Raw genomic sequence first — 25793 nt, forward strand, 5'->3', positions numbered from 1 at the left:
GACTTCTTTCCTTCTATGAAAGGTGAGTGAGCAAGTAGATAGGGAAGGTATTGCTACCTACTAAGTAAGTAAGTACCCTGGTATCTGTCTTTGTCACCAATACAATAAATACCTGAAACAGACCCCATACGCTTGGTGAAACTGTACCTGTGACAAGATTTTCTCACGGACTCACTCGTTAGGCTAGGGTTAGAATTTCGTTTACATTGAGTAAGTACTACTAGTGCCTATTGTCAAATAGGTTATGAAAAAGGGGGAAAGTGTAGATAGAGTATTGAGGGATCAATTATTGTGGGATCTAGTTGGACTTGATAGTTTGCGTTGAGTAATATACCAGGAAAGTAGTCTATGCATTGAATGTATGTATGTACTTCTATGGTGTCGGAGTTGGAGGTTTGGATGTGTGGGTCATGGATATGTGGATATCGGGGAGATATTCTGACAGGACAAACTGAACGAGGTCATACTTGGCTTGGATCTGGTGGAATGAATGAATGCATAGCAATTGTGGAATATGTAGGTGGATGAAAATAAACAGATAGATGGATGGACGAACCCAGATGAATAATCTATATACTAGAAAGGAAATTTGCAAAAGGGGGTATGGCCGCTATCTCTGGCAGTAAGTAGTACTCGAGACAATATGTCTGGGATGTCAAGGGCAAAAAAAGAGAAGACAGAAAAGAAATTTATCCCGTGAGAAGAAGAAGAAACTGGTAGCATCCGTCCTTTGTCTATATCCATTATCCCTCCCCCTTTACCTTTAGGAAATAGTCATCATCTCAAGCAGCAGCCACTTCGGCTCCAGCGGCTGCCCCGAAGAGCTTCTCTCGCCATTCACCGCACACCGCCTCGAAGCCACTGACTACGTCTCCGCAGACACGGCCGGCTTCGCGATCCCGGAGTCGGCGGTCCCAGTCGCCTCGTTCGATCCACCGGGTCCCCTCCTCGACGCCTTCTTCCTCACGGCGGAGGTCGGCTACAAGTTCGCGAGCAGACCGGAGTCGTCGCGATGCCGTCGACGTAAGCTGGCGCGACTCATACAACGTATCGCTCAGGCCCCGGAGCGACAGGGTGATGTCGGATGTCTGCGACACAAGGGTCTGCAGGGAGACAAGAGGGTTCAGGGCCGGTGACTGGGAGGGGGTAGTGGGTCTTGAGGAGTGACGTGGCTGTTCCGGGAAAGGATACGGGAGGTTAGGCAGGAGTTCTTCGTCGATGAGAGGAATGAGCGCATCTATAGCATCTGAGGAAAGGAGCGGGAATGGCGAGAAAAGGAGAGGGTGGGTGAGGGTCTGAAGTGCCCGCGTCTGATGGGTAAGATGTGAGGTGATGGACGAGTGTGCAGTGATGAGTCTAGATTTCGAAAGTTGTGTTAGCCAGTCATTATTCCGAGCAGACCAAGACACTCTGCCAAGTCACAGACAACAACAGATCCACCTACCTCATGGCATTGTTTTCAATCCCACTTTGCCCGCCAAGATCCCGGAGAGCTTCCACCGCCCGTTGAATCACAAAGTCATTCTCACTGCCATTGTTCTCTAGTCCGCGACGAGCCAGACTTTCGATCTCCGCCATCTGCATCTCTAGGCTAGGCGGCATATCCGCTTCCTCGAAATCCGAATCGTTTCCATAATCGGAGCCATCATATTGCGACTCGTGCCGCCGGTGTCGATGGGCACCATTACGGGTCTTGGGCTTCGGAGGCTGCAGAGAAGAATTCCGTTCCGACGAGTAGCCCGATGAGGGTGTGCGGGCCCCAGTGCCCATGCGGTGGTATGCATCTTCATCGTCACTGCGATCCACATACTGTGCGTCAGGGCCCCCGGCATCCTGGCCCGACGTGTATCCGTAACCACCTTCTTCCTCCTCCCATGCATCCGCGAGCTCATCGGCCAAATTTCCTAGTCCGCCGCCTTCGTTGGCAGCACCGCCGAAATCGCCCGACATTCTATGGGAGCCATTGAATGATTGAGTATGGTGAGGGCGGACGTCCACCGGAGAAGAGGGGATGGATGAACGAGGCGTATGAGGCGACCGAGGCGACCGGTAGGAAAAGCCGTTGGGAGCGTAGGTACCAGGAGAAATGGGGTCGATGTCGATGTTGGAGGAGCGACTCCGAGTATGGCGGTGAGATATAGTCAGGGGAGGTGGGATGGACGGCATGTTGCAGGATTTAAAGGAGGGGAAGAGAGAAAAAAGACGAGGATGCGGTGTAGGCGTGGAAGGGTCAAGGTGATAGTTTGACGTGGGAACCTCGACGGTCTAAACAAGGGAAACAGGGGTTGTTTGTTGGAGATTCTTTGCAAATCGTAAGTGGCTGCCGCGAAGTAAATAACGAACAGGGGAACGGAAGTCAATGGTGGATCGCCGACCGCATCACCAGGATGCTTTTCCACGCAGCCAGTTGTAAAGGACGGGAGGGAAAGAGGGAAAAGAGTAAAGGAACGAAGAAGTCGAGACCGGCTATCCCGAGAACGAAAGAGTCGAAATAAATTAGAGAATGAGCCGGGGAGAGAAAGAGAGAGAGAGAGAAGGAGAGAGGAACAATAATAATAATCTAACTAATGAGGGGGGCACAGAAGGAGAGGGAGAAAGAAGCCCGACCCTCAAAAAGATCTCCTCCCCGTGACCGCCCAAGCCCCGATTGACTCGCCGATCAACTCCCCAAATTGCTTCATCTTTCCCCTCCATCTATTAGACTATCTTCTTGAGAACCACCGCTCAACCTCCCCCCCCCCAAGAAGTAAACACACACCAACCATGAGTTCCATCCGGCGCATGTCCCCAACGGACCTTCTGTCCCTCAACCTCACCAACCTCGACCCATTGACCGAAAACTACGACCTCGGATTCTACCTCAATTACCTCATGCGATGGCCCTCCCTTTTTAGCAGCGTTCAGGATCGCCAGGAAGGCATCGTGGGTTACAGTGAGTTTCTTTCCCACCACCCTTCAAGTAGTAGTAATCACCACTAATGCGCGTCATCAGTCATGGGCAAGCTCGAAGAACAACCCGCCTCGATGCGCCATTCCGAACACTACACGCCCTGGCACGGCCACATTACCGTTTTAACCGTTGCGCCCGCATGGCGCCGTCTCGGCCACGCGCGTCGTCTCACCGAACGTCTGGAACAGGGCTCCGATATCAACGATGCCTGGTTTGTCGATCTCTATGTACGAGCGGGGAATAAAGTTGCCGTGGGGATGTATAAGGGCATGGGGTGAGTTTATACCCTCTTTTCTTCTCTTATACCCTTCTTCTTTTCTCTATTCTCTTACCGGATGTTGTTTTCTATTCTCCCTTTGTTTCATGATGCTAATCAATGGAAATTAAATGCAGATACTCCGTCTTCCGCCGAGTAGTAAACTACTACAGTGACGATCCAACAGGCTTCTCGGATTCAGGTGAAGATGCCTTTGATATGCGCAAGCCGTGCAGTCGCGATAAGAAACTCCAGCATATTCGGGAGAATGGGGAGGAGTTCTTGGTGGATCCGATTCATGTTTCGTAGGACGCTTCGTTCGGGCGGTGATGATGATGATGGACGGATGGATTGGACGCGTCTAGGTATATATACATATGATGGTGTGAGGACAGCAAGGAGGGTTGATGAATAGCATAAGAGAAAAGTGGTTTGTCGGTCGGTTTGTTTCTAGCATTTGGTGTTTGGGCGTTGCCATTACTATTATTGTTTCTATTCTGGGTTGATGAACGGACGTGTCGTGCCATGCATGTTGAGTGGACTAAGGACAGCTTGAATAGAATTCTTATAAGACCTGAAGTCATTGAAATAAAACAGGCTTGAAATGGTACCCATGCTGTGCATTAAATATCTATCAATCAATCTGAATCGTAATACATTAAGCAATATGTTCTAAGCTAGTTCTTGAATCTTATCTATCGTAATCAAAAGATCAAACTTTTATCATCCCAAAAAACAACACCGGTTCTCCAATGATGCATGATGCAAATGCAAATGCTTAGATGGAATATGTAACTCTTTTGGGTCATCAAGTATTAAGGTAGCAGTTCTCATGGAGGTGAGTTGATGCAGTCGCGGCGTAATTGATTGAAGTGGGATTAGGAGTTGGTGTGTTGTCAGGCCGCGCTCACACACGCGCGATCAGTCTCATACTCGAGCGAGAGAATCTCAGCGCGGCAAAGACGGAGGCAGACGTGATGAGACAGCAGGCTGTGAAGAGCTGCACTCCCAGGTAGCTGCCCGAGTTGCTCAAGATGGCACCGCCGATAGGTGTACCGATCAGCAGTCCGACAGAGGTGATTGCGAACACCATGCCTAGACGAGTTCCTAGGTCCCGGATGTCCTTGGTCAGAGTCACCATCACGACCGGCGGAAGTGACACGAAACCGCCGGAGCAGAGACCATACAGTACGGAGAGAACGATGATGCCTGGCGCATTGTGGACTCCGATCCAAGCGAAGGCAAGAATAGCGGTAGCGGTAGCTGCAGGAGTGAGGACGTTCAGGGGACCCGTGTGGTCTGCGATGAAGTTCGGACAGATACGTCCAATGGTGGACCCCGCATTCAGCATGGAGAGCAGATAGAATCCGAGGGTAGAACCAACAATTCCGGTGTCGATGGCATAGGACTGGATATAGAAGAGGAAGTTGTAGAATCCAAGGAAACCCAGGAACATGCCAATGCAAAACATCACAAAATGCGGCTCCTTGAAGGCAGCCAACTGGACCAGCTTGCGCTTCTCTGTCGGCTGGAAGCGCATACGCATGATGCTGTATGAGATGCAGCAAGTTCCGAAACAGAGGAAGCCGATAGCTCTAGTTGCCCAGGGAAAGCCGACCTTGTGCTGTAGCTGGTCAAACATGATCGGGTAGATCACACCCCCGATACTGCTGCCCGAAGCGGCCAGGCCGTTGGCCAGACCACGTCTCTTCTTGAAGTACTGAGGCAAAATGGCGACGGATGGGACGAACAGACATCCGGCAGACAGACCAATAACGATACCTTGGGCCAGGATCAGCTGCCAGAACTTGGTAGCAAGACTGGTCATCATCAACCCAAAGGGAAGCATGATGCTTCCAAACGTGAGCAGAGCACGGAAATAGCCTGCATCGAAGAGAGGTCCTGTCACCACACCAAAAAGCATGAGTAGGAAAGCCTGGAGTGAGCCAATCCAGGCGATGCTGGACGATGACATGTCCGACAACAAGTCCTGCTCATAATACGTTTGGAACGCACCCCAGGTGTTAATGACACCCCTGGCCGTCAACTTTCGTCAGTTGATGACCTACATGGTACCAGAGTAGAGGGCCTTACATACCATGAGTTGAAGAAGAGGAAGAAAGAGCCTAGCACTTGGATCCATGACTTGAAGCCGGTATCGAAGATCGGTTCCTCTGAGGGTTTCTCCTCTGACGGAGTAGGAAGTTCATGGCAGTCGCCATTGTTATTTGCAGTGAGGGATTCCGCAACAGCCTTCTCGTCGTAATCAGCATTGGTCCCCATTTTCCACCCCAATAATGATCGATCAGACGGACCGTCTGGTGGAGTGGACGATAAAGGTAAGGGTTGGAGGGCGAAACAGACAGCGGATCAGATAACCCTAGTAGCAGTCGACGTGAACACAGCCCAAACCGCACTCACTGAGAGCTTAAATCACCACTTAAGATATATTTCTCAGGACCGGGGGACTAGGAGCAGAGAGGAGGGCGACCCCAGGTGGAGGTCAGGCTCACACTATATACTGTGCTTAGAAATGAATCATAGCGGCACACAGTAAAAATTTATTAAGGTAGTGCCTCCAAGCCCCGGCTAAGGACTAAGCTTGGGAGCTAGAAAAGCAGACTCAACCAAGACTGAGTAAGGGGATCCACTCATCGGCGGCCATTCATGTTGACTGATCCCCTGGGAGTGGGAATGGAGACAGTCAAGGGAACCAGGCTCTGGCTGATGCCCCATCGTGGGAAGAGAGCCTACTGGACCAGCAATGAGCGGGTTTCCGGGTAAGCGATGGAGTCACTTGCCGAGGGACGGAGCCACAAGAGCCCATTCTTTTCCCCAGGAACATGTCTACGATGTGTTGTCGGGGAGAAGTTGGAGAAGTTAGTCCACGAGCATGGGTAATTGGGGAAGGAAAGGGTACGCCCTGCGCTTCACAACTGCGGTTATTGAAGGCATGCTCTGCATAAGCACGATTGGAGGATGACTGCAGATAGTGGACTTTTAGTGTGTTTGGGAGGGTGACAGCGTGCCGATTTATCCAGGCGGGGGCCGAACTGCATATCATTTCTTTGTAGTCCATCCTGTATCTGGTCCGTTGACCTACTTATTCTTGGCGAATGCGACGCTGGCTTGAACTCTTGAGACACAAGAATGAATCACATTGTCCAGGCTTGACAGGTCAAGGAACGGTCCGTCCATCTTGAGCCCGATCCTCCTAGAACGAACAGTGTAACTGGCGACAGAGAACATAGCGATAGCAGGGCTTACTGCACGCTGAACTGACCCACCAAAAACTATTAACAGCAATAAGAAGGATGCTTGATTCGAGACCTTCAAGGCGCTTATTCGTAAGCCAGAAAAATACGGGATTGAAATTCTTCGGAGATATCGGTCTTCGCTCCGAGTTTGTTTCCCGAAACAAGACGGTCTCATCGCCGATGAAGATCGGCTGGCAGAAAAAAAGGTGACCAAACCACGGATCGGTGAACACTTGCTGATTTGCTTGATACATAGACTAAAGCCTGTGATTGCGCAAGAAAAGGTGGCTGACCGACTTGAGAAAGTATGAGAAGGGAATCAAACCAGGCTATCCATGCCTTGAAACTGAGCAGAAGAGAGAACTTGTGTCCTCCAATACTCATGGGCTGACCACATGCCTCCAATCACGGCATGTCATCGTGCATTAGTGCTTTCCGTGCAGTTCGGCAATGCGAGACAAGCCACGACGTTCGAATTGTGCTCTCCGACTCGGCTGTTTCAGTCTATACACTGGCGGTCAGAGAAGCGCGGACCGAAGTCCGTACGGCAAAGTCAATGAATCAACTTATCTTACTCGTCCAAATTATACTCCGAATGAGGCATTTGTGTCGCCTAGATCCACTCATTGATGACTCTTAGCTAGTATTCATGAGCAAATACATTGAACGCAACATCTCTGTTATGACTCCTACGTGTTCTGTGGAGGCTCTCGAATGCAAGCATGTCGAAGCACTTGACGGGTCAGACGAATTTATGACGTGGTCAGTAAGAGTAGAAAAGATAGAGGATAGGCCATCATTTCCTACAGACTCGTCGCAGCTTGACGTGAGCTTCTGGAGCATGTCGTATCTCAGAAAAGGAATGCTCGCGCTTATCTACTGGGAATGTGGGAACAATGCCATGTGAGGACTTGACGCCATACCTGCAGTTGCATCAGAGCCCCAAAGTATCCATCTGCTACAGTGCTAGTCACAAACTACCCTGCCTGCTACTTCATACATCTCCAAATTGGGGCCATCATCCCGCTCAGGACCTGGAAACAGACCTCGGGCCGTCAATATTGGTTTTACATCGGAGCTTACTTCTGTGAAGCGCTCTGCCTGGCTCAGTTGTGAAGACGCCATTGCCTCTAGAGCAGTAGATTGCGAACAAAAAGGCCTAGATTCTTCCACACCAAAGCATGTCAACATCAAACTTTTTTGAATTTTACTAATATATAGACTGCAGTGCGTTATTCTTTTGAGTTTTCTTTGTCTTCCCAGTGTCCCAGTGGCTGCCTAGGCCAGTATGGCCCGCTACCCTACTCCGAAACTCCAAACGCTATGCTGCCCAGAGGGAAAGATCCTTAGACCAAACACATACACAATAAAGTACCAAGAAGCCATTTGGAAAAAAAATACAACCACCTGTCGTCTCCACGTCTAGAGTAATTCTTCGCAAGTCCAGTCCTCGTACCTGTATCACAAAAATAATGATTAGATCGAATACGTCAAATTGTCAAACCCACATGGAGAAGGCCCGCTTACCATCCGTCGGGAAGATATCTCCGCACAATCAGTGGGATCTTCTTCTGGTTCAACTCCTTGATGGCAATCTGTAGAGGATCCGTCTCGCCCTCGAGATCGACGAGCACCGGGGCGTTCATACTAGAGACATGGTCAGCATCCGATTGCGCTTCTCAACCCATCCTTGAAGCCGCATCGATTGCCGAGACGAACCTGATCTGCAGGGCCCGAGTACCCAGGACACGCGCGCGCTCGTACTTGGTCATGTATGGAGTTGTCTGGCGCTGGTCGTTCGGGACCTTCTTCTCCCGCGTCTGCTCCATGACCTTGCCCGCATACCCCGCATTCGGGTCGCCTGAAGCGACAATGTGGTTTCCGTTAACAGCAGGCGCGTATGAGCCTTCGCCATATTCATCGGCGCCTCCTTCTGCAACATCGACATCCTCGGGGTTTAGGAAATCTTCGGGCTCGTTGTCATCGTACTCCTGCTCCGGCTCGTAGTCGTAACTATAGGACAATCCTAGTCAGAACATCGGAAATTTCACCTAGCAAGAATGACTGCCATCGATAGGTAATGCAGACGCGCAGCATTGACCTGCGCAAGCTCAAGCTCTTATGGGGACCGGTCTCTTACGTTTCCTCAGCATCGTGGTCTCCGTAGTCAGACATGGTGGCGGATTAAGTAGGGCAAAATTGGGACGAAACACCAATCGAATATGGCAGCAACGAAGACAATGACAGCACCGCGACCGGGCCGGGTTGGGGACGAGACGATGAACTGTTGCGACGGGCTTTTCTTCCTCGTGAAGAAATCGAAGTCGCGACTCTCAGAACCCGGAAAAAGTTCCTGTTGCTCGTCCGGCGCTAGACTCCTTTGGGTGCCGCTGTTCACCGCCTCGGCAAAATTTCTGGATGTCGTCGTGCAGCCATCACTTTCATCTTGATTTTTCTTTCCTTCCTGTCGCCAGTCCAGTGCTCATTAATCAGGCTTGGATGGTCTAGAGGGCCGCGGAGCTATGGCTCAGAAGCGAAAAGCCTCGGGGGATCTCCCCAACGCGAAGCGGCTACAAAGCCGAACAACGCTGGACGATGTCGGTAAGATATGCTCCAGAGGCCGAGTCTAGATTCCGTCTGATACTAATTGTCTGCCATATACTCCAGACCCAATATATGAAGAAAAACACTCGGACCCCGAGTATGACTTTTCGGATGACTCCAGTGTAGCTAGCGGTAGTCTTCACGAGACACCAGCTACTCCAATGTCGACTATATCCGCTAGATATCCTTCAGAGCTGAAAACTCACCGCTGCCCTTTCGAAGGTTGCACGAAGGCCTTCAACCGTCCAGCACGACTACAGGAACACCTGCGCTCACACAACAATGAACGACTCTTCCGATGTACCCACGACGATTGCGATAAGACGTTTCTTCGAGCATCGCATCTGAGCCATCACATTAAAAGCGCCCATACCGGAATCAGAGACTACGTATGCGATCGCCCCGGATGTGGGAAGAGCTTCGTAACTGGCTCACGTCTTCGTCGACACATAGCTGCTCATGATGGCAGAGACAAGTACCGCTGCACGGAATTTCCGCCCTGCGATGAGACCTTCCGGAAACACTCGACGCTCCAAAAACACATCATGAGCGTGCATTTGAAACAGAAACCCTTCTCTTGCCCGCACATCGACCCGACTACCGGCCAGAAATGCCCAATGGCATTTGACACCGCAGGACACCTTCGAGCTCATGAAAGTCGCATCCACACCGAGAAACGGTTCATCTGCACGGAGTGTACCCAGCAGGCCGAGCAGGCAAACCCATCATCATCCGAGACTCCCGCTCCCACCACATCAACATTCCCGACTTACGCCCTCCTCCAAGCTCACATCCGAACAGTCCACCCCCCACAATGTCCCAATTGCAACCTGATCTGTTCCACAGCCCGAGAACTTCGCCGTCATCTGGAAGTCAGCCACGGCAACGTGAGTCTAGAAGAGCGAAAAGTCTTCCCCTGCACCATACCCGGTTGCGACAGCAGCTTCACCAAGAAGGGCAACCTAACCGTGCATATCCGCACCGTTCACCAAGGCGAAAAGCGCTTCGTCTGCGGCGAGACCGACCTGTCCATGTCCAAGCGAGTCGTCGGCTGGACAGGCGCCGACGGCTGCGGAAAACGCTACGGAAGTAAACTCGCCCTAGAGGAGCACATTCGCACCGCGCATCTCGGCTTCCCCAACGCCAAAGCCGAGCGCCGACAGCGTCTAGGTCTGAACAAGACACCGGACTCTCACCAAACCGGTCCGTCCGCATTGGCCGCTCTCACAGGTGAGGGTTATGCCGAAGAAACCGGCCGACAGATCACCTGCTTCATCGAAGGCTGTCCACACCGGTTCCACCGGAATTACGATCTGTGGGTCCATATGGGCAGTAAGCACGGATGCACTGAGGACGAGATCCGCGATATGTTCATGCAGCGCGCGCTACTGGCGGACAGCAATGAGCCCGTTACCGGCGACATGTTTGGTATTTATGGACTCGAGTTCGATAACGATGACTCCTCCGCTCCTTATGAACCGTATATCTTGCATGCGGATGCAAAACCTGGTCTATACACGATGGGCAATGGTGGTGACCCTACAACCAATGAAAATAACCCCGGCGACTTTCCCAGCAACTTTGCCGATGCTATGATTCAAGATGTCGATGTCGATGTTCTTCCTCCTTCTGCTGCTTCTTCTTCTAAGATACCCAGTGCTGATGATATGGCGATGATTGATCCTTTGTTGGCGTATAATATGGCGGATTCATAGGGAAAACTGTCTTTTTACTACCTTATCTTGTCTGGTCTACTTACATTTGTTTGACACGATTTCGGGCTACATAATGTTGGTTCATGATCAAAAGATATCTAAAAGTAGACATAATGAACCGTCTCTAGCGTCTATTTTTGTTTTTTATCTCTCTTTCCGTCTCTTTTTGACTCCTACCCTTCTCCCTATCCATGATTTTGTCTCGAACGATCGAGCTTCTAGCTAGGTAGTGTCTCTAGATGAGTTATAATGCGAAATGCAACATGTTTCCCACACCATCAGGCCCCCAAGGTGCGCAGCACCCAGTTGCCACATGCATAATAGACAAGGAAAATGCAAGACAGGGGAACACATTCCATGCAATATCATCAATGTCGTCAGCATCATGTATAGTCAACCAGCCAGCCAGTGAAGCGGCATCATCGTGTTAAGAGAGGAGAGGATATTTGCAAGTAGGAAGGAAGCCAAGGAAGAAAGGAGTAGTCAGTAGTATACATAGCAGTGAATGCGTGCAACCACCTTGAACCAGCAAGGCAATGAATAAGTAATACAATCACGAACAAGAACAATAGAGAGGCGGGTCCTGGACGATGTCATCGAACGCTTTTCACAAACGTTGCACGGTTGCCGCGGCGATCTCACGAGGAGGAGAAAAAAAGAGGGTTGCCCTGTAGATAGTAAAGTCAGCTTACGTTTGCACATACAGAAGGTGAGTGATGTGAATGGAGTGTGAATTGGGGAAAACGTCAACAAATGAACTTCATGGTCTTTTCCCTGGTTAGGGTCGGACCACTGTGCGGTGAGGTGAGATGCGATGACTTTGCTTTTTTGTTTTTGTCATTTTGCCTAATACATAAAAGTGAGGGAGAAGAAGGAATAGCGAGTTTGCATCTTCCTAAATCGATACTGGATTGGCTCCTGCTTCGACGGTAATGTCAGCTTCTCCGGCCCACAGTCTTCGCCTACTGCTCTTGACTACCAGAGCTAGAGCGGTTTGGCAATGACATGGGCGTGCGGTGAGTGTCATAGTGTCGAAACTGGTGCAACCCTAGAGACTGGGATGGCAACTGAAGAAAATAGAAGGGAAATTGTAACAACTGAGCGAGGGGTTTTGTGATTTTCCTGGAGTACGGCTCACGATCGCCAATCAATGGGGTGAGCTTTGGTTGGCATACCTTCTTGCTTTCGACAGAGTGGAGAGGTTTTCTTTCGTTTTGATATTCATCTTGAGATCAATCAGAGACGTTCGTAAAGTATGTTGCTCAAATACCAGCTGACATATGGGTGAAGCTGTTCTGATATGCCTCGTAAATCCTGAAAGCTCAAGATAATCAATCACCAAGGACAGACTGAGACGTATTCGATTTGATCAAGAAAGTCAGGTTCCGTCTCCTGCGGGGGCGAAGCCGGTTCAGGTTCCTCGGGAATTGGAGAAGGAGGTTTCACCGGGTGCTAGGAGGACACAGTGTTAGCAAAGGAATACAAAATGACCTATTATACTAATTTCCTTGACTTGCCGGATCTTTCTGAGGCCACTTCTCCGTGTGGTTCTCTTCCACAACACAAGCCTGCTCGATCATCTTCGCCTTCTTGCGAAACGAGTATTTTGGAGGCGTGGCAGTTAGCTTGAAGTCATTGGTATTCATGGCAAGCAACGAAAGGGTCTTGGTTAGGTCCTTCTCCAAGATCTTGTCTGAATCGAATACGTCTTCGAAGTAACCACGATTGGTATTTTCGTCGGACCCCTTGAATGGAACAGGCGTGGGCGGAGTGGACTTGATTCCGGCAATGGAGACTCTTGTTTGTGCCAGATGACGCAGAAATCTGATATATGGCTCGTTTGCCGTTGGGGAGGGCTTGTGCGTCGTGAAAAGTCGAGCGACGTCACAGAATAGATGCACCGCTGGGAGACCTCTCGCCATACCTAGCCAAAGGGCCGTCTTAAGTAGCAGATCGAATGCGCTGTTTTCATGCTCAAAGTCCCATTTTACCAAATCACCCACCTGGGCTATCTCTGCAGACAAGCGTGGAGGTGCAAGTCCCTGTGGTGGGAGCCAGCCCCATGCACGGGCTTTGTCTGGCTTGTGCACGCAGGTATAAGCCTTGTAGGCATGGAAGAAAGAGGTGAACACAATAGCAGAGTTCATATAACCTTCCCAAGAAAGTGATGCTTTGCATGCGTCAATCCGAAGTTGTTTGATACTCAGTAGAGCGGTGCGTTCCGTGGAGACGGGGAGAGGATTGTAAATTTTTCCTATGCTGCGTTAGGCTGATGGACTTCTTACAGTTTTAAGTTGGGATTGTCACTCACTATCCTCCGTGTCCATTTTCATCGCAATCATGACATCGCTTTTGAACAGTTCGATGACCCGGATAGATGCTTCAAGCTGCTCACGAGCTTTGATAGGACTTGCACGCCGAGCATTGAGCCAGAAGACTGGTTTATCAGATTCCTTGCGTAAGAACGCTACCATCTTTCTTAAGACCTCAATCTCAGCCCCAAAATACGTCTCATCGGTTATGTTTGTCTCCTGTCGTTCGGTATCGATCTTGTTGAGAATCTGAGGGTATCTTTTCAGAAGCCATTCCTCTAGCTTCATCTGGGTGGCGTGCATTTTGTCGTCGCTTTCAAACAGCATGCTCAAAAGATGCTCGTAGGAACCTGGGAAGATATCTTTAAGAATTCGAGGGAGTGATTCAGAGTCCTCATCGACAAAGCTTCCAGGATCAAACCCTCTGGTAAACTCTATCATCAGTTGGTCAAGGCTCTCATTCTCGGCCTCGATGATCTCCTTGGCTTTCTCTTCCACCATCGCACAGCTATCGGTGGGCTCATCAAGTACGATGTCGATCGGCTCGGCGACCATCTCCTGAATCGGTGCAGAGACAAACGGAGAAGAACAGGTGATATCCATGGCGACAGTCCAATCAAGACATACCAGATTTGACCTTATATTCTGAGTTGGTTGGGTTAAATTTGGGAGAGAATATGAACAGAAGGTAGAATAACACACCAAGAGGCTACCTGTTATTGTCGAAGGTGCTGCGAACTTTCCAATCCTCTGGCAACCTACCCCGCAGACCAGGGGGGTGCTTTCTGAAAGTATTCACAGACCTCAGGTATGCTGAGAGGGATGAAGACGCGAGTGTGTAATCTCGAATGTTGGTCTCAGAAGGATTCACAAGGGGAGAGAAAGAAGGTTTGAGTAGGAAGTATACAAGCCAACACAGAGTAAGCGAGAGGGGAGTGAATGGGAGCAGAAGCAAGTTCTGGCACGCGTAGTGAATGAAAGGCCCAGTGAAAACCAGAAACTTGCATTAATGGTAGGGAAAGACACATTCTGCCCATCACTTAGCCCCAATAGTGCCATCAATCTGAGATGATGTACAAGGTTGCTTTGGATTTGGTTAATATCAGTGCCAGCTTACCAAATTATAGGAATGCTATGGGCGTAGAATGCCATGAAGGACCTGATATATTCAACCCTTCTCCTTCATTTGTAGTAGTGTCATCTTAGAAAAACCAGACCAGTACACCTTCTCTGGGAAATTTTGCAGATGAAACAAAAGTATTTGCAGACAGTCATACTGTACTAGAGAAATGTATCGATGGATGTGGGCGAAGCGAGCCTCACCGTCTCGGCCGGTCAGTGGAGTGTGTACTTACGAATGACACCCTACAACTTGCGCCGAGTATACTTCATATCACGGGATATCCCTGACAGGTGCATCCGCAACTAAATTCGGACAGGGAAGCTTGTGCGAATCCACATGAACATGATGAGTGATGAAACTAAACCGAAGAGTCAACATCTCCAAGTCACGAAACTGGACCTGACGCTAGTATTCGAAGCTAATTGCGAGATTAAGTCCAGGACCCGGTGACATTGGATGCCTAACTAAGGTGACATGAAGTTACAGTAAAGATAGTCTTCACAACATATCCAGCACAGTTGAACCATACCCACGAGTCACCGGGGTATGAGACATGATGGGCAGATGACCAAATGGCAGATACGGGAGAACACTTGAGATGACCAGGTACTCAGACTAGCCCCTCCGATTTGTAGCTTGCAAAATATCGACTGGTTTAGCTCGATAAACACAACGATGCGTTTTTCTGGTAGTCACATTTTGCGGAAGGCTTATGTAGCCTTATACGTCCGATACCGGAGAGAGTCAAACTCGAAGACCGATGAAATTTGCATCTAGCCAACATACAAATGGGAGGAATTTGAAGAATGTGGAAATGCATTTGCCTAGACATGTCATGTCGCCAGGGTTATATTACGAAGCTGTAGGTCAGAAGACCCTTATGACCCATGAGAACACTTCAAGGCACATGACAGCCGACAGCTATGGTCTTGGCAGGCACGGATATTTGACAGTATGAGAAGCATAGCAATATCGGCGTTTAATAATCAATGTTTGGGGTTCCGATGTTCATTCCAGTTCGAGGGACCCTGCAGGATGTCTGATGTCTGCGAAAGGTCAGGTACAGGCGCCCCTCCCCCTGAGTGGGGCTCGTACTGTGTGCCCTCAGAGGTATGCTCGTAAATATATTGATATAAAGCAACCGAAGTTAGTTAAGATGACTATACGCGATACACGGTCATCGAGGGTAAACCTATCGCTGAGCTTGTCCTCAAGCCGAAACTCAATTGCAGCTGACTCCACAGAGTAGGGGGTGTGCTAAAGCAAGTGGAGACAGAGAGGGACTCCATCAGAGGTGAAACACAACAAGACTCATGTGGCAGAAGATCGCTTAGGACTTGAGGATCATCTCTCTTCCAGTATTATATCCTACTCTGTCGATTGTATCACCCCTCCTCAAAAGTTACTGAGTCTTAGCTTGCCGTAAGGCGAGGGGAAAAAAGCTATTATACCTCACAAGCTAGGATTGATTGCATCATGACAACCGCATGGCTGATCCTGCAATCGTGTCCCAATGAAATGCTTCAAGGGAACGACGATCAAGCGAGTAAAAATCGTAAGCGGAGAAACATGATGGAGGAGACTGGTTGGATCTTCAAGAATATTGGCGAACGCAGGACATGCCTACGTGGTAGGAGAAGCTTTCCCGCGTTGGATCCTACAGCTGAGGTCATCCTGCCGACATTATCTCTTAACCAGCAATGATCGCTGCTAGGAGTTTGCGCGTCAAGCCTGCGATCATCTTTGGAGAGCTCCGCAGCCTTAGCAGACTAAGAGGGGAAACACTCTGGCCGGTGGGTCACGGGCTGGGGTTTGCGCTACGGAGTGCGTACACCCTGTTGAACATCTCAAAAGTATGAAAGTACGTGCTTCTAGAAAAATATGTGATTTGATCGCTTGTTATGCTAACCAGCCACAGTCAACAACGAATCATCGGTGGCTTTGGTTGAGGGGAGAGCATGCTGAGCAATAGTAGGCGTCTTATAAACGGGGCAAATCCTGATTTACCGCCTGAGTTAAGGTTACATAACCTGCAGCATCATGAATAAAGTTGATGCTCTCTGTTCAACCCTGTCTGATAAGAGCAAATGCCGCAGCCACTTTAGATGAGGCTAGAATTGCGGATAGTTGCTCTGCAGTGTCCCCAGCATCGCACTAACTAAGACACAGAGAGAAGGACCCTTGCTAATTGATTACTTTGCTCGGATAGCAGGGTACCGACAAACGACTGTACCAACGCAGTAACCCCAGCCGCTTATAATTTTAGATTCGAACTAAACAAGTTCTTATTCTTAGCCTCGGACCTTAGCAGGGGTATAGGCTTTCGGAACTATTCCTGTCTCGATGGGCTTGGGCCGAGCTGCAACTGGAGATCCAGTCCGATCATTTAGGGTGAAATATGGACATTTATGGTATTCCGGTTATTTATAGTGTGAGAGAAGTCAAGTTGGGAAACAAGGAGCACAGCGGACTATCTATTAGTTGCTAAAAGATGCAAGTAGCAGTCTCAGTATTCAGTGAAGCTACCCGCCAAGATCATCTGATGCCGTGTGGCACGGCGGGCCTGTGGCAGTGCGCCAGTGGATTATTGACTCCCGGACCATTCCTCTTTCTGACTGTCGCCTTGCATTCTTCCGTCCATAAGGGACAAGGGACACGACGACGCCTTTCCTTTCTCCATCCACTCCATTCATCCATCCAATCGTACCATGATACATCTAGTCTAGTACTTCGCATTACGAGGGTCAGTCTAAGTTTTCTTCTGGCTGCTAGATAAGAGACGAGCGGGTACGATGACTGGTTAGGCTGCACTTGGCGTGATACGTTGTCTCCTCTCCTCACCTCGTGGGTGAGAAACATGGGTTGATGAGCAGAGGCAAAAACAAAGGACGACCGGTGGAATTGGCTGGGAAGTGGCAGTCGCAATTAAGACATGCAGGACTGTGTTTCTATATTTGGCGAGATGGTGGGATGCAACCATAGGACTGACTTCTTATTTTGATTCACGGCATGAGCTGATTGGAGGCAGTGCTAGGAGTCAGTTACGCGGGGGGCGTGCTTTTTTAGTGGGATAGACTGGATAATCCACCCGGCCATCCATGTTTTGCTCGGATGGCTGACTGACTGACCCGGTTGGGGCTTGTCCACGGGGGAGAATGACAGTAAATACTTTACTTAATAATACCACATAGGTGTCCATTACTTAGTTACTTACTTCTTTTCTGATGACTGTTATTTATTTTTATTTCTTATGAATATTACTTACTATAGTGTCATTTTATTAGGACTGTTTCTCTTTGATTACTAGCAAATTCGGTTCGCCTGTTCTATCTACTAGCGACCCATTTATTGTCAATTTCATCTCTTGCAGCAAGCCAGGCAACAAGTAATATCCCGGGTATTACCCCGTACTTCGTTAGTTGACCTGCAGTTATTTCTTATGATCCATGCCGATCTCATTGGAATGACTTTGGAGGAGATTCAAGCAGCAGGGGCAGGGGATCGGAGTTTTAAAAAAACAGAAGAAGAAAAGAAAAGGGCAGCAAAAAGGGAAAGCGAGACTGGTGGCCCGTCCGTCTGGGACCATCTTTAGTCTAAAGGAGGCACATTAGTTTCAAGTTCGATTTGTAGCCACATGCGATGACGCCAGCCGCCAGGCAGACAAGCCGGGCCAGAACCACTTTTGCGGTACCGTAACACACCACACATACCATAACTTACCCAGTATTGACCCGCAGGTCCATCCAGCATGACGGATGGGTATCTGCGGCTTCGTCTTCACTCTCTTCCCTCTCCCCGTCACTTGCTATACACTGTTACTTACTACGAGAATATTTTATTTTATGTGACATCTACTTCTTACTTACAGTCTTTCCACTCGGAATGTTAACAAACAAATAACAACAAATAACAGCCCAGATCCACTCTCCGTCAAATCTACCTCAAAGGAGGAAAGAGAAAAACAACAAGCCGACCCTACTATAAGTCCGGTAACACTTGTTACACTCACAACATTCAAGACCCACGCCTTAGGCTGGGTAAGTAAGTTGATCGTCCTTCAACGCTCGTCGGCTTGTGCTTCCTTTCACTGATCCTCTATGCTTCCTTCTGTCCAGCTTTGCCCTTTTTCTCCCTCATTTTATTTCCCTCTCTGTCGCCTCACTCGCTCTATCTGTATTTCCTCTCTCCCCCTGCCTCTCCTTTCCTTCACTTTCCGACTCATTCCCTTCCGCTTTCTCCGCCATCGAAACCTGAGACATCAAGTGGCCTAGTCAGGCGCTTGCAAAGCTGACTTTGCGCCATCATCCGCCATCTTGGCACTTGTTCCAGCATTGCCGCGGTCTTATTTGCCCTTCCGCTCCTGTCTTTCGTTTGGGCGCCTCCCCCCAGTCCCACCGGAAACTTGATGGAATCAAACTTCCTGATCTAGTATTGGCGGGTCCGGACACATTGTCGCTATCTCCGTGCGGAGGAGCTGGACTCAGTACTACACACTTCTTTCTTCTTCTTCTGCTTCGCCGACTCTTTCGCCTCTCGTTCTCTCCCCATTTATTCCCGTAGCGGCACTACTCGGCCCCAACCCTTCCGCGCAGTCTGCATGTTCGTTGTGTAACACAAATCATACTTTTTCGAGTGAGCTGGAAGCCGGTCTTCTTCAGTTCTATTGTCTCTTTGGGCTAAAACCCCAGTTTGGCCATCATGGGTCGCTCGCGTGGTAGGTCATTAGCATATCCTCTTATACTTCCCATACAAAATGCAGATGACGGTGATTGACACCCCTTGCGCTCCCAGTGCTTTCTCTTATGTCGGTTTTCGGGGGATCGTCCCGTAAAGACAACCTCAGCCAGCATCACCGGACATCGTCGGCCTCGCTCACACTGAACAATCCTCCGCGAAGAGTAGACACGCCTTCCTCGGATACCCCCTCGCCTCTCGATGCTTCGCCGATAAGCGGGACTCCACATGTTGAACGACGGGTAACATCGCGGCCGGAGTCGACGCTGTTCTCTCACAATCCTCCGCTGCTGGAGTTCTCGCAGGATACCCCTCCAGAGCTCCAACCAATCTTTGGATATCTGAACAGCCATGCCAACAAGCTATACCACGAAGGATATTTCCTTAAGTTGAACGATCTGGACATTCGTGGGTATCCCGAGAGCTTGTTATCGTCCAATGTCGTACTAATAACGGTATATCGCAGATGGCCGTCCCTGTGCTGATCGCCAATGGGTGGAATGCTATGCGCAGCTTGTCGGGACCGCTCTTTCGCTATGGGATGCCGCAGCGCTGGACGCCGCAGAAGGGTCGGAAGACGTCTGCCCTACTTTCATTAACCTGGCTGATGCTTCAATAAAGATGGTAAGATGATGCAATCTCGGATGTTGCAGCTCTTGATTCTGATTATTAACTGTCGCTGGTCTAGCTTGAGACTCTGCCAACGAGAAACCAAGGAGCGCAGTCCCTGAAGAACATCTTGAGTATATGTTCCGCTGGTCAAAATAGATACCTGTTGCATTTCAATTCCTTCCACTCTCTGACGCAGTGGACCGCAGCCATACGACTCGCTTTGTTCGAACACACGTCCTTATATGAGGCATATACGGGTTCGATCATTGCGGGCAAGGGTAAAGGTCTCAACAGTATTAAAACCATTCTGGATCGCCACCGTTACAAACACGAGGATTGGGCCCGCGTGAGGTTCGGGGCAGGCACGCCCTGGAGACGGTGCTGGTTTGTTATCACGCCTCCGAATGAGAAGGAATTCCAGAAAGCGCAGAAGTCAATAAAGAAGAAGTCGGCGTATGATCGAGCACCCCGACTGATAACTGGCGACATCAAATTCTATGATACGAAGAAGACCAAGAAAGCGAGGCCTATTGCTACCATCACGGATGCATACGCCGCTTACGCCATCTATCCCCAGTCGAGGGCGTTGATCGAACAGTCGACCCTGGTCAAGATCGAAGGAAAGATTACGGTTCACTCACAAACAGAGTCGACAACCGACGGGTTTGTCTTCGTCATGCCCGAAGTCCATCCAGCGGTTTCTGGGTTTGAGATGATGCTCCGGTTTCTCGTCCCTACATTTGACACGTTCAACCTTTATGGGCGGCCCACTCGTCTTATTGCCGCCACCAACCATATCAAAAGCATTATGTTTGCCTTTCCGAACCAAAGGCGCTATGGCTATCTTGATATTTTGGATATCTCCAGTCTCATGCAGACACCAGGAAGTCAGGATTGGAGCGAGGCGGAATGGAGACAGCAACTCAAAGAGGCTACAGCGCGTCGCATGGCGGCTGCTGGAAGCAGGACGAGCAGCATCTCTGCAAGTAAGCCACGCTTCAGGTCCACAATGCCGAACAGACAATCCAACGGCCGCACCATGACGCATCAACGCAACTGCACTTCCCCGGTGAACCGGCTGGATTCTAACCAGTCCAACGATGCTGTTGCGCCTGGTGCCCCCAGTGATGTTTCCATCTCTCCAATCCATCATAGTAGGGGCTCTTCGGACACGGCTGGATTTGCTTCCATCAGAAGACAAGCGCAAGCCGCTGAAGCATCCCCAGCATCCTCCGATCAGGAACTTGTGGCACGTGGCAGTGAGCGCCCTGGTACTAGCGGGGTAGACGACCACAGAAGCACCGGGAGCGGCAGGAATCAGCAGCTCGACCCCGACGATGAGCCGCTTGGACAACACTTCCGTTCAACATCCCCTCCATCTCCTGTAGTCCTGCCACCAGCCTTCACACACGCACCAGGAGAAATGCCCGCAATGCGACCTCAGCCTTCACCGGATTTGAGAAAAGCGACTAATAGGATGTCTGACGCCACTTTGACACAGCTTCTCGCTGCCTCTGGAAGCATGAATCTACTTGGCGCTTCTTTCCCTTCGGGCAGCCATGAAACGATCAAGGAGTCCAACCAACCTAGTCCGCTAACACCTAACACTAGCTCTGATCAGCAGGGTGCGCCATCGCTCTTATCAGATACAAGCGAGAAGAGAGCTACTCTCCAGGAACAAGGGCCACCGACGCCTGAAGATCGTCCAAGTAACTTCGGCCCGCCGCTCACTTTGCCGAAGAGAGCAAGTCTTCGTTTAGATACAACAAAGGCCGTGAAACGGAAGCCTCTGCCTGCGCATCAGATCCGAGAATCCGATGCCGCGAGTGTTGCAGGAGAGCCTAGCTACGAGGACCTGCGCCATACTGTTGATGAAGAGGTCCTGAACTGGGTCGGCTCCCGCCAATTCTCGCTCACTTCTCCTGATAAAGAGAGCCACCAAGATGAGGAAAGCATATATGATGACGCGTCTGCAACTTCTCCCGATTATGCCAGTACTCGGGGGTCTATCTACAGCAAGCGCTCGGTTAGGTCAGTCACTAGGCCCAGAATGGGAGTCATGAAAACCGTGGGATCTGGTCCCCCGAGACAAGACTTGGTCATCGGTGATGCACATTACACCGTTGACGAACCAAAACTGGAACCCAGTGCCGATATCCCCAGCATCGACTTTGGGCCGACCTTAACTTATCTACCTACGACTGGGCGTCCCAGTACGGGCGATACTCTGAAGAAATCCACACACCAGAGGAGCGACTCAAACTCAACAGAAAAGCAGTTCTCTTATCAGGCAGAACGACAGCATTCAAGGTCTCCGAGTAATAACATGATGTGGCAGCCGGGTATGACTGCACCCCGTCCGACCACTCCAGGCAGGCTTACAGCGGAGCAATTCGTGCAACAACGATCAGCCCCAAGTCCCCCAATCGCCACCCATAACCGAACTCTTTCCTCTACACCACCGCCCCCTCGCCCTGCTTCCGGGGACTGGACCAATAATTCTCGGCCCCAATCGCACTTGTCTGGCAATCGAGATGCACCGCCTCGCCCACGTTCCCGCGGCGCCAACAGCATCATGAACTACAATGAACTGTCGTCTCATCTTTCAGCTCGTGAACAGGAACACGTGGCTCGTATGACTGGTGCGCCTCTACTCGACATATCCAATGTCAACAAAGCCCAGCCGACCCCGGTAAACCCCATGGGTCTGGTGGGAGCGATTGATGCTCGTGAGCGCGAGAAGAAAACCATCCGTGAAGGCCTGTCCAACCAAATGGTACAGCATGCGATCGTGCAACGCCAGCAAAATTGGCAACAACAGCAGATGGCTTCCAACGCTTCCGCAGCTGCCTACAATCCGGGCAGTCACTATAGTCTTTACAATATGCCCACAGCGAGCCGCACGTGGGATGCCCTTAACCAGCCATACCGGCCAGATGAACCCCGGCGCCAGTCTTGGTACGGACAATTCGCATCACAGCAGGCGCAAACTCCTCCAATCTACCAGCAAAACCCGCCTTATGGCCAACATCCAGGCTACTCTGGTAATGCTAGCACCCTGCATTACTAAACCTGTCATTTTAATGCCCTCCTTCACATCCCATCTCCTTATGTCTATCCTACTTCCACTTCCTCTCCTTTGCGTAAATTCATGATCTAAACCCTTCTTTGCTTTACTTCACTTTGCATTAGCCCCGTGAGCTTTCTCTACATATTAGAGTTAGACGTTTCAACGCCTCAAGGCTACCTGCTCTATATTTTGGACTTGATTGGGTGAAAGCGATCATTCTCATTGGGTTTACGGAGTATCTTCGGGAATGTTCCTTGTTTTGTCTTGCAAGCATGGCATAGTCAGGTAGTATTTATTGCGTTTTTAAAGAGTGCAGTTGCACTCCTGGCATTGGGTGGCCATATCTCTTCCTCAAATCAAGAATCATATTTTTTTTTCTGCCTCAAGCAGGTGCTCAACAAACAATTCAAAGGATATATAAGTAGAACGGATTGACCCGACCAATGAACGTATATTATAGTCCCTTGTTCATGGGATCCCTTCAAAATCCCAATACTAACAATGATCTTAGGGCACAAGGGTACTAAGTCGTACTAGTAGTCAACCAGAACCAATCAAATGCAACAATAACTGGAGCTAGTACTCTGCTTAGTGTAGTGGCGTTTACGAAGGACCAACATCCTAGCAACTTATCAATTAAATCAATCCAATACACTGTCTGTAGGTAGGTACTAATGCATATGCAATGGCAAGATCTCGCGTGGCTGTTATACGTGCTATGTGTCTTATGGGAACAAAAACAAGTAAACCAAAATAATAGTACCAATGATATAGAAGGCAAAAAAAAATAGGTGTATCAATGAGTCTTCCCCCGACCAAGATCAAAATGGATCAGAAATGCAATCAATGTAGGTGAGTAATAAATGTAACGCCTGAACTTCCGGAGTTCTCCCTTTCGTCCGTCCTTTCTTGCTCTTTCACTCCCCCTGTCTTTCTGTCTGTCTTCTTGCCCCTATACTCCATACAACGCTCTCCATGGGGTCTGTTTGTTTTCTTTTCTGTTTTACTTTGTGTGTTTGTATTTTCGTTTCTGTTTAGTAGGTTGTGACTTTGGTTGTTCTTTTTACTTTTTCGATTCTTTTCGGATTTTTACTTGCTCTACGCTCAGTTCGAGTGGAGCTTCTTCATCCTGCTGACACCCTCGTAGAGACCACGGTCTAGGGCTGCCGCGACGGTCAGGGTACCACCGATGATGGCGCACACACCAGTCAAGAAACCGGTGAAGGTCTTGGGACGGGCCTCCCGGTTGATGACCTTCATGGGGGAGATGTCGTAGTTGACGAAGACTCCTGGAATGCCGTTGGCGGCGTGCAGACGCTCCTTGTGGCCTTCGTCGGAGGCGTCTCCGCCCATCAGCGAGCGCTTGTGCGAGGTCACAGAGTACTGGTGTGTCTCGATGCTGCCCTCAGCACCGTAGGCAATTCCGTGGGAGCCAAGAGGGGCCTGGTCGTACGCGGAGTGGATGGAGGACGAGAACAACGGATCCCAACCCAGGGGAAGGTAAGAGGTCGACACCACCTTGACGAAGTACATGTAGTTGTAACCGGGCTCGTTTGTCTCCTGCTTGGTGTTGTCCAGAGGGTTGGTGTGGTGGTGGTCAGTCCATTGCCAGCGATCAGAGAGCTCGTCGGGAAGTTGAGGTCCAAACCGCAGCTGGTGGATCTCGTGAGTCATGGTGTGTCTCTCAGATTCGGGCAATTCGGCGTCGAAGAAGGTTGCGAGGTCGTGGACGTGCATGTTTCCGCTGGTGAAACTGCGACCCGGAGCAATGTGGAAGTTACCGACCACCTTGTTCACACGGAGGACACCCTCAAGGCGGCAGCCCTCACGGCGTTGCGCATCGATGCGCTCCGCGTAGCCCTCAAGCTCGCACTGCTCAACGTTCTCGCCCTTTCCGAATGCCCACTGTTGCTGTGCATAGGCCTCACGGACTTCGTCGCAGGTGTTGCAGCATCCAGGTTTGCTTGCACCGGCAGGAGCAGTCGCGCCGTAACATTCACCGCAGTAATCAGGGTCGAGATGCTTGGCGCTCTCATCCTTGGAGTGACTAGGAGAGTTTATAGTTAGCAGTGCAATTGGTATTGGCAGGAGCCGGTTTGGAGTTGCAACTTACAGCTCAAGGGCCTTAACGTCGATGACGCGGCCTCCTTCTGCGGCAGAAGTAAGGCGCACCTTGTTGATACCGTGGACAACACCGGTCTGTTGCTCGCCAGAGACATCCATGACGTCCAGAGTCAGGAGCTCACAGGGAAGACGGGGGAAGGTTATGTTCAGGTGAATCTCCATCTTCTCGCCTGTTCGAAGGGTTCATCAGCAATCAAGTCGTGACTGGCCGTCCAGCAATCACTAAGCTATCATACCTCTTGACTTATCTACCACCAGTTCGGGCATAACAACCACCCGCCTGTAATCCACCCATTCACCCCACACAAGCCACAGGATGACCAGCAACGAGGCTATGGTGATGACACCTCCGGAGGTGGTACGGACGCGCGCATCCTCCACTGTTTTAGCAAAGGCATCTAGCCTTGTGAAACGCGATTTCGCCGGCATTTCTCTAATTGATCGACATGAATACGAAGGAGTGTTTGGGGATATAGACAAAGGAGCGTTGGTCCGACTAAAGACCAGCTAGTGCCCGCGGGAATGAAGCCTGTTGGAGAGAACCGTATGTAAGCTGAATAGTTCGAGGAAGGATCAATGAATGCAGAGGATTGAAGACGGGGGCAACCTTACGCGAACCAAGTCGGATAAAAAGATTGGACAAGCACGGGAAGTCGCGATTTGCGCACGACTGAGGACGATCAACAAGCAGACAGTCCTTGGGGAAACAGGCCGATGGAAGCTCCAGCTGTCCTGTTGATGAAGCGGAGAAACAGCCACTCCTCCGATGGATGCCACTACCAGATCGGGACTAGCCGCGTAATAACCTCTGTCCACTTTGGTGCATCGGTATTGTGTATTACCGTCCGTGCCAAAGGACAGACTACAGCCTCTGATTGGTCAATCGCCCTGTGCCTGGTGCATAATCACGTGGAGGGCCTGCGCCCGGCCGCCCACGTGACTCTGCACAGCTTCGCGGGCACTGCTTTTGGTGGTTCAACGTCACTTTTTCTGCGCTGACTCCGTCTTCTTCTTCTCTTCTTCCCCTCTCATAACA

At 50.1% G+C, this 25793-nt stretch overlaps 8 protein-coding genes across 8 annotated transcripts; 3 read left to right on the top strand and 5 right to left on the bottom strand.

The window, feature by feature from the left end:
* Positions 1 to 334: 334 nt before the first annotated feature.
* Positions 335 to 2572, bottom strand: BO85DRAFT_395266 (uncharacterized protein). Its single transcript, XM_025656953.1, has 2 exons — positions 1445 to 2572; positions 335 to 1356 (listed from the first exon to the last, which is right to left on the bottom strand). Exons 1-2 carry the CDS (start codon positions 2164 to 2166, stop codon positions 783 to 785), a joined length of 1296 nt encoding a protein of 431 aa, XP_025516236.1. The 5' UTR covers positions 2167 to 2572; the 3' UTR covers positions 335 to 782.
* A 94-nt stretch (positions 2573 to 2666) lies between these two features.
* BO85DRAFT_448375 (peptide alpha-N-acetyltransferase complex B subunit NAT3) lies at positions 2667 to 3852 on the top strand. The gene is made up of 3 exons (XM_025659923.1): positions 2667 to 2932; positions 2993 to 3224; positions 3344 to 3852. Exons 1-3 carry the CDS (start codon positions 2764 to 2766, stop codon positions 3513 to 3515), a joined length of 573 nt encoding a protein of 190 aa, XP_025516237.1. The 5' UTR covers positions 2667 to 2763; the 3' UTR covers positions 3516 to 3852.
* A 99-nt stretch (positions 3853 to 3951) lies between these two features.
* Positions 3952 to 5699, bottom strand: BO85DRAFT_271958 (MCT family MFS transporter). The gene is made up of 2 exons (XM_025655102.1): positions 5305 to 5699; positions 3952 to 5242 (listed from the first exon to the last, which is right to left on the bottom strand). Exons 1-2 carry the CDS (start codon positions 5487 to 5489, stop codon positions 4114 to 4116), a joined length of 1314 nt encoding a protein of 437 aa, XP_025516238.1. The 5' UTR covers positions 5490 to 5699; the 3' UTR covers positions 3952 to 4113.
* Positions 5700 to 7673: 1974 nt separating this feature from the next.
* BO85DRAFT_448377 (DNA-directed RNA polymerase core subunit RPO26) lies at positions 7674 to 8792 on the bottom strand. Its single transcript, XM_025659924.1, has 4 exons — positions 8604 to 8792; positions 8183 to 8476; positions 7991 to 8110; positions 7674 to 7919 (listed from the first exon to the last, which is right to left on the bottom strand). Exons 1-4 carry the CDS (start codon positions 8636 to 8638, stop codon positions 7886 to 7888), a joined length of 483 nt encoding a protein of 160 aa, XP_025516239.1. The 5' UTR covers positions 8639 to 8792; the 3' UTR covers positions 7674 to 7885.
* Positions 8793 to 8935: 143 nt separating this feature from the next.
* Positions 8936 to 11056, top strand: BO85DRAFT_468062 (C2H2-type zinc finger protein). Its single transcript, XM_025662230.1, has 2 exons — positions 8936 to 9064; positions 9131 to 11056. The coding sequence occupies exons 1-2, from the start codon at positions 8986 to 8988 to the stop codon at positions 10780 to 10782; spliced, it is 1731 nt and encodes a 576-aa protein (XP_025516240.1). The 5' UTR covers positions 8936 to 8985; the 3' UTR covers positions 10783 to 11056.
* Positions 11057 to 12193: 1137 nt separating this feature from the next.
* On the bottom strand, positions 12194 to 13697 carry BO85DRAFT_487057 (uncharacterized protein; the record flags this gene model as incomplete). The annotated part of the gene is made up of 3 exons (XM_025663429.1): positions 12194 to 12234; positions 12296 to 13036; positions 13094 to 13697. The coding sequence occupies 3 exons, from the start codon at positions 13695 to 13697 to the stop codon at positions 12194 to 12196; spliced, it is 1386 nt and encodes a 461-aa protein (XP_025516241.1).
* A 5218-nt stretch (positions 13698 to 18915) lies between these two features.
* BO85DRAFT_487058 (PH domain protein) lies at positions 18916 to 22633 on the top strand (the record flags this gene model as incomplete). Its single annotated transcript, XM_025663430.1, has 4 exons — positions 18916 to 18931; positions 19009 to 19359; positions 19418 to 19575; positions 19640 to 22633. 4 exons carry the CDS (start codon positions 18916 to 18918, stop codon positions 22631 to 22633), a joined length of 3519 nt encoding a protein of 1172 aa, XP_025516242.1.
* A 620-nt stretch (positions 22634 to 23253) lies between these two features.
* Positions 23254 to 25495, bottom strand: BO85DRAFT_519223 (retrograde cargo receptor ERV46). Its single transcript, XM_025665031.1, has 4 exons — positions 25370 to 25495; positions 24994 to 25286; positions 24747 to 24927; positions 23254 to 24680 (listed from the first exon to the last, which is right to left on the bottom strand). The coding sequence occupies exons 2-4, from the start codon at positions 25184 to 25186 to the stop codon at positions 23738 to 23740; spliced, it is 1317 nt and encodes a 438-aa protein (XP_025516243.1). The 5' UTR covers positions 25187 to 25286; positions 25370 to 25495; the 3' UTR covers positions 23254 to 23737.
* Between the last annotated feature and the right edge of the window lie 298 nt (positions 25496 to 25793).

This window comes from Aspergillus piperis (genome assembly GCF_003184755.1).
Source record: "Aspergillus piperis CBS 112811 unplaced genomic scaffold BO85scaffold_7, whole genome shotgun sequence".
Lineage (NCBI taxonomy): Eukaryota > Fungi > Ascomycota > Eurotiomycetes > Eurotiales > Aspergillaceae > Aspergillus > Aspergillus piperis.

Bases quoted from the DNA above. Each gene is read 5' to 3' on its own strand.
- BO85DRAFT_395266 (XM_025656953.1), bottom strand. From the start codon at position 2,166: ATGCCGTCCATCCCACCTCCCCTGACTATATCTCACCGCCATACTCGG. The intron at 1,357-1,444 runs GTAGGTGGATCT...TTCGAAATCTAG, and splicing joins ATTGAAAACAATGCCATGAG to ACTCATCACTGCACACTCGT.
- BO85DRAFT_448375 (XM_025659923.1), top strand. From the start codon at position 2,764: ATGAGTTCCATCCGGCGCATGTCCCCAACGGACCTTCTGTCCCTCAAC. The intron at 2,933-2,992 runs GTGAGTTTCTTT...GCGCGTCATCAG, and splicing joins GGAAGGCATCGTGGGTTACA to TCATGGGCAAGCTCGAAGAA. The intron at 3,225-3,343 runs GTGAGTTTATAC...AATTAAATGCAG, and splicing joins GGGATGTATAAGGGCATGGG to ATACTCCGTCTTCCGCCGAG.
- BO85DRAFT_271958 (XM_025655102.1), bottom strand. From the start codon at position 5,489: ATGGGGACCAATGCTGATTACGACGAGAAGGCTGTTGCGGAATCCCTC. The intron at 5,243-5,304 runs GTATGTAAGGCC...GTTGACGGCCAG, and splicing joins TTCCTCTTCTTCAACTCATG to GGGTGTCATTAACACCTGGG.
- BO85DRAFT_448377 (XM_025659924.1), bottom strand. From the start codon at position 8,638: ATGTCTGACTACGGAGACCACGATGCTGAGGAAAC. The intron at 8,477-8,603 runs GTAAGAGACCGG...ATTGTCCTATAG, and splicing joins GACCACGATGCTGAGGAAAC to TTACGACTACGAGCCGGAGC. The intron at 8,111-8,182 runs GTTCGTCTCGGC...CCATGTCTCTAG, and splicing joins ACTCGGGCCCTGCAGATCAG to TATGAACGCCCCGGTGCTCG.
- BO85DRAFT_468062 (XM_025662230.1), top strand. From the start codon at position 8,986: ATGGCTCAGAAGCGAAAAGCCTCGGGGGATCTCCCCAACGCGAAGCGG. The intron at 9,065-9,130 runs GTAAGATATGCT...CATATACTCCAG, and splicing joins AACAACGCTGGACGATGTCG to ACCCAATATATGAAGAAAAA.
- BO85DRAFT_519223 (XM_025665031.1), bottom strand. From the start codon at position 25,186: ATGCCGGCGAAATCGCGTTTCACAAGGCTAGATGCCTTTGCTAAAACA. The intron at 24,928-24,993 runs GTATGATAGCTT...CCCTTCGAACAG, and splicing joins GGTGGTAGATAAGTCAAGAG to GCGAGAAGATGGAGATTCAC. The intron at 24,681-24,746 runs GTAAGTTGCAAC...AAACTCTCCTAG, and splicing joins GACGTTAAGGCCCTTGAGCT to TCACTCCAAGGATGAGAGCG.